Raw genomic sequence first — 4,984 nt, 5'->3', positions numbered from 1 at the left:
TCGTGGGTGGGTAAGACACCAGAGTCCTTTGAGACTGGGAGCTCCTCAAGCACCTGAGAATTCCAGTTTCACATCTCTGGTTCCATGGAAGGGAGACTCTTCAGGACTCTGGAGAGAGCACGGGGGTTCATCCCTCCTCACCAGTTCCAGGGGGCTGTCCTGAGGCAACCCTCCCTTTTAGGTTGGTACACGTGTTGTAAGAATTCCTGCTATTTTCGGGCCCCCAGTCCCTCCCCAGGGTCCAACGTGCCTGCCCGGACCAACCCTCGAAGCAGAGGAACCAGTCTGTGCCTTGGTCTAATGACTGGGAAAAGAGGGATGGGCAAAGAAAAGGCAGGGACAACGGCCTGGGGATCGTCCTTGCGGGGACGACTAACAGCAATGACCGTCTGACAGGCAGGTGGTGAAGCTGGGCGCCTGGCCAGGGACGGAGCCGGAGCTGTCCACCAGGCTGGTGGGTTGCGAGTCGACGCGGGGAGTGCGACGGCGCCCGCGGTACTCGATCATGTCGGGATGATAGGCTGGGTGGCGACGAGCGTGCTTGGTCAGATGGTCGCTCCGGGAGAACTGCTTGGGGCAGAGGGGGCAGGAGAAGCGCTTCTCGCCCGTGTGCGTCCTGTAGTGGCGGGCCAGCTCGTCGGAGCGCGTGAACTTCTTGTCGCAGTCGAGCCAGTCGCAGGAGAAAGGGCGCTCGCCCGTGTGGGTGCGCTGGTGGGACTTCAGATGCGACGACTTGTAATAGGCTTTGTTGCAGCCCGGAAAGGGGCAACGGTGGCGCTTGGCAGCAGGTGTAACCGGCCTCCGACGGGGGGCTGGACCTGTGGCGGGGGCGGGGCAGGCCCCTGGGGCCGCGCCGGGGACCGCCCCGGGGACCGCCGGCGCTCCGGGGACGGCTGGCGCTCCGGGGACCTCGAGCGCGCCGGCGGAGTGCGCGGGTTCGGAGATCTCCGCCGCGCTGGCGGTCGGGGCCGGCTCTGAGCACAGGGTCGGGCCGGAGCACCGGGTCGGGCCGGAGGAGGCGGGCGAGGCGCGCGGAGCTTCCCCCGAGTTCTCCCCGAAGCCCTCCCCGGAGCCGCCGCGCAAGTCAGCCAAGACGCTTGCAGCCAGCAGGTGGGGCGCGGCGCCGCCCGCGCCGGGGCTGGGGGCGGGGACCTGGGGGAGCGGGGGGACCGACGCGGGTCCCGGTGGCCCCGGACCCGGCAGAGCGGACTCCGGCGGCGCCGCACCCACCTCCGAGCCGGCGGCTCCGCCCGCGCCCTCGGGGTCCGGCGGGCGGCGGTGAACCACGGCACCCGCGGACATGGACACCAAGCACTCGGCGGCGAAGTAGTCCAGGCACGCCACGGCGGCGGACATGCTGGCACCGCCGGGCCGCCGGCGAGCGCCGTCCGAGCGCGGCCGGCCGCGGGCGAGAGAGTTCTCGGGAGCGTCCGTCCCGCAGCCTCGGAGCGAGAAGCAGGAGGCCCGGTGCGCGCCGCCCGCCGCCCGCCGCCCGCCGCCGCCGCCGCCGCCGCCCGCGCGGAGCCCGCCCCGCCTGACGCGCCCCTGACGCACCGGAGCCCGCGGGGGCGGCGGGACCCGCCCCGGCCCGCAGGACACCCCCTCGGAACGCGGGGCCCACCGGGCTAAGTCATTTTTAACAGCCTGAGAAATTATCTTGTCTTCGCTTTCTTGCCTCTGCTGGTGAGCCAGGTAATTTTAATAAAGAGAAAACTCCCCGATCGTAACTTCTGGGCAGCCTGCCGGCTTCGCCCCCCCGCGCCCGCTGGTCCCCCGCCAGCTGGGTGTCCGGCCGAGTCCGAGAAACTTTTTTTTTTTTTAAGGAAAAAAATGCTAATACCTGATGTGCCTTTCGATTCGTGATTACGATGGCTAGGTGAGCGGGCTGGAATTACATTGCATTTCTGTCCACCGCTGTCAGCCCAAATTTAAAATACCCCAAGTCTGCATCCAGAAAAGTTTTCTCATTGAGCAGTTCCGCCGTTAATCCGGAGTCGGTACCAATTCCCTAAATAGATCCCCTACGTAGCCATTAATTAATAGCACTTTGAACCAGAAACATTTCTAACCTTGAAAAAGCAAAGAATCCTCTCATGGTTGAAATTGAAACTTAAAATCCTTTGAGTAACGATTTAACTATTCAACCAACGAAAGGAAAATGCATGTTTAAACTGCATTAACCTGTCACAGGCATACAAACAAATTTCCACGCTGAGATATAAATTATAGACTAGCAGCGAGATAAACACATTAAAATGGACTCCCACAATTTTAATAATAGAAAGTCACGTTTCCAATTAGGCAACATCTTTTATTTTTTCTTTTGACAAAAATTAAAAATAAGAAAATGCAGCACATGATGTAGATAGAACTGCTCATTGTGATTGTGGAGGGTTTTCTTTTTATGTGATCAGGTATATGTTGATTTTTTTTTTTTTTTTGCATTTCTTCCTTGCTTTTTTTTCCTCCTTTGATTTTTTAAAAATTAAAAACATATAGGGAAGCAAACAGGATGATTTCTAAAAATAGTAATAGCACGGTTTTTGATATACATAAGCTTTACTTATATAGTGTTGAATTATGTGCATTTTGTTTGTGATTCTTCAGTACTCTTTATTTTGGAAATTAAAGATGCATATACATCCAGAGTAACATACATTTGAGTATTTACTTCCTAGAATAATCAAATGTAAAATATTTGTCATATTTGCTTCAGGGTTTTTTTTTTTTTAATTTATATTAAAGACTGCAGCTAGAGCTAAATGTCACTTTATTTGCCTCCCTAATTCAACTTTCTCCATCCTTACTTCCCTAGGTAATCAATATTATAAAGAGTGTATTCTTTCAGCATTTATTATTATACCTTTATGACCTAATTGCTTATAATTTTATATGTAAATATATATACCCATGCTTATGCATTTTAAATTTTCTTTATAAATGCTACACTAGTGTACACGTCATTTTGCAACTTACAAGTTTCTCCTCAATATGATTTTGAGAACTATCCATGTTGATACCTATAGAATCTGCTTTTTGCATTTCAGTAGTTTTATTAATATTTATTATCAGCTATATTATTTTTATGGACATTCCATTCTAAAACAGGTAATTATTATAAGGTTCCTTGCCTCTGAATTTTAGACAATTAATTCAATTTATCTACACAGGTGAAATTTCTATCAAAGCATTCTTTACTAGCTGCTTTTCTTTTAATTTGATTATTTGGAAAAAAATATAAAGACATTTAAAAACACAGAGACATCACAGGCATCCAAGTCCCTAATGATACTATTGGTGACTATTAACATTTTGTCAGGTCTGCTGCAGGTCTTTTTATTTTTTCTAATTGAAGAAATTCAAGATTTCTGATAAAACTCAAATCCCTTTGTACCGCCCCCCCCAAAACCATTCTTCACCTTTTTCTCCAAAGGCAAACACTATCATGAATTTAGTAGGTAACTTTCCAACATAGATTTTACACTTTTACTGTTTATAAACTCATAAAAATACAGAATATTGTTTTATTTGATTTTTAATATGTGTGGTGTTAGACTGTACATATTCTGACTTTTTTTTTTCTTCATGGTATGTTTTTATTTTTTCTCTCCATGTTGATAAATATAAATCAGTTCATTCATTTTACTTGCTATATTGTAGATCTATGCATATAAATGTGCCTTGTTTATTCATTCCTCTATTGATGAATATTTAAGCTGCTGCCAGCATTTGGGGCAATGCTAATATGAACATGTGTGTACATGTGTCCTTTGCACATATGTGAGAATTTCTCAATGAATCTTCCTAGATGGGGAATTGCTAGGCTACACGCACATGTTCAGTTGTATTAGAGACTGCCAAATGGTTCTTCAGTTTACACATCCACCAGCAGTGGATGAGAGTTCTTGTCTCCCTCACATGACCTTCACCACTTTTTAGATTCAGAATTTTTTCATTTCTAACAATTTGACTTTTTAAAACCCAGCATCCTGTTGTTTTATTTGCATTTCCCTCACTACTAGGGAGGCTGAGCACTTCTTCATATATTGATTGACTATTAAGGTTTCGAGTCTGTGATTTATTTTTTTACAGTCCTCACCCATTTTTCCAAGGGCAGTGTATGTTTTCATTTTCCCTTGTTTTATAGGGGTTCATACGTATAAACAGAAGATTGTCTCAGTCTGTGGCTCTTCTTTTGACTGTTACTGATGTCTTTTGTTCTATAAAAAATGTAAAATGTGGTCATATTCCTTGATCTCTTTATCATTTGTGTCATTTGTGTCTTATGGAAGAATTCCCTCCATACCTGATACCATGAAGATAGCCTTTTTTTTTTTCTTAACGTTTTAAAGTTTTGGTCTCAACACTTATAAAACTGATTCCCTGGAACTTATTTTTTGAATGGTGTAAATTACAAATTTAATTTTACTCTCCTCTTTCCCCAACATGGAAATCCTAACCTGATTTACCGGACAGTCTTTTATTCCCCCATTAATGTGCAATGCCACCATGGTGAAAATTAAATTTTCATATATTCATGGATATGTTCCTGCTTTGTCCTTTTCCACTGATTAAACCAATTCGGAGCCAATACCACACTGTTTTAATTATTATGGCTTTATAATAAGTCTTCGCGTCTAGGAGGGCGCCCACACCCCCACACCCACCCACTCTGTTCATTTTTTAAACTGTACTGGCTATTTTTTTTATTTTTAAATATTTTATTTATTTATTCATGAGAGACACAGAGAGAGAGGCAGAGACACAGGCAGAGAGAGAAGCAGGCTCCATGCAGGGAGCCTGACGCAGGACTCGATCCCAGGTCTCCAGGATCAGGCCCTGGGCTGAAGGCAGGTGCTAAACCGCTGAGCCACCTGGGCTGCCCTGTACTGGCTATTTTGCAACTTCTATTCTTCTGTACTAACTTTAGCATCTGTTTGTCAGCTTCCACTGAAAAACCTTTTTGAGTATTTTGCTAAGTTAA

The 4,984-nt window shown here is 46.9% G+C and overlaps 1 protein-coding gene across 1 annotated transcript; it reads right to left on the bottom strand.

Moving 5' to 3' along the window:
- Positions 1-372: 372 nt before the first annotated feature.
- On the bottom strand, positions 373-1,356 carry KLF14 (KLF transcription factor 14). Its single transcript, XM_055307352.1, has one exon. It carries the CDS (start codon positions 1,354-1,356, stop codon positions 373-375), a length of 984 nt encoding a protein of 327 aa, XP_055163327.1.
- Positions 1,357-4,984: the final 3,628 nt, after the last annotated feature.

The sequence above is a fragment of the Nyctereutes procyonoides genome, unplaced genomic scaffold, assembly GCF_905146905.1.
Source record: "Nyctereutes procyonoides isolate TBG_1078 unplaced genomic scaffold, NYPRO_anot_genome, whole genome shotgun sequence".
NCBI lineage: Eukaryota > Metazoa > Chordata > Mammalia > Carnivora > Canidae > Nyctereutes > Nyctereutes procyonoides.
Note: the sequence above shows the minus strand (reverse complement) of the source record. Positions and strands in the feature narration are given on the sequence as shown.

Coding starts and splice junctions, on each gene's coding strand:
- KLF14 (XM_055307352.1), bottom strand. CDS start 1,356: ATGTCCGCCGCCGTGGCGTGCCTGGACTACTTCGCCGCCGAGTGCTTG.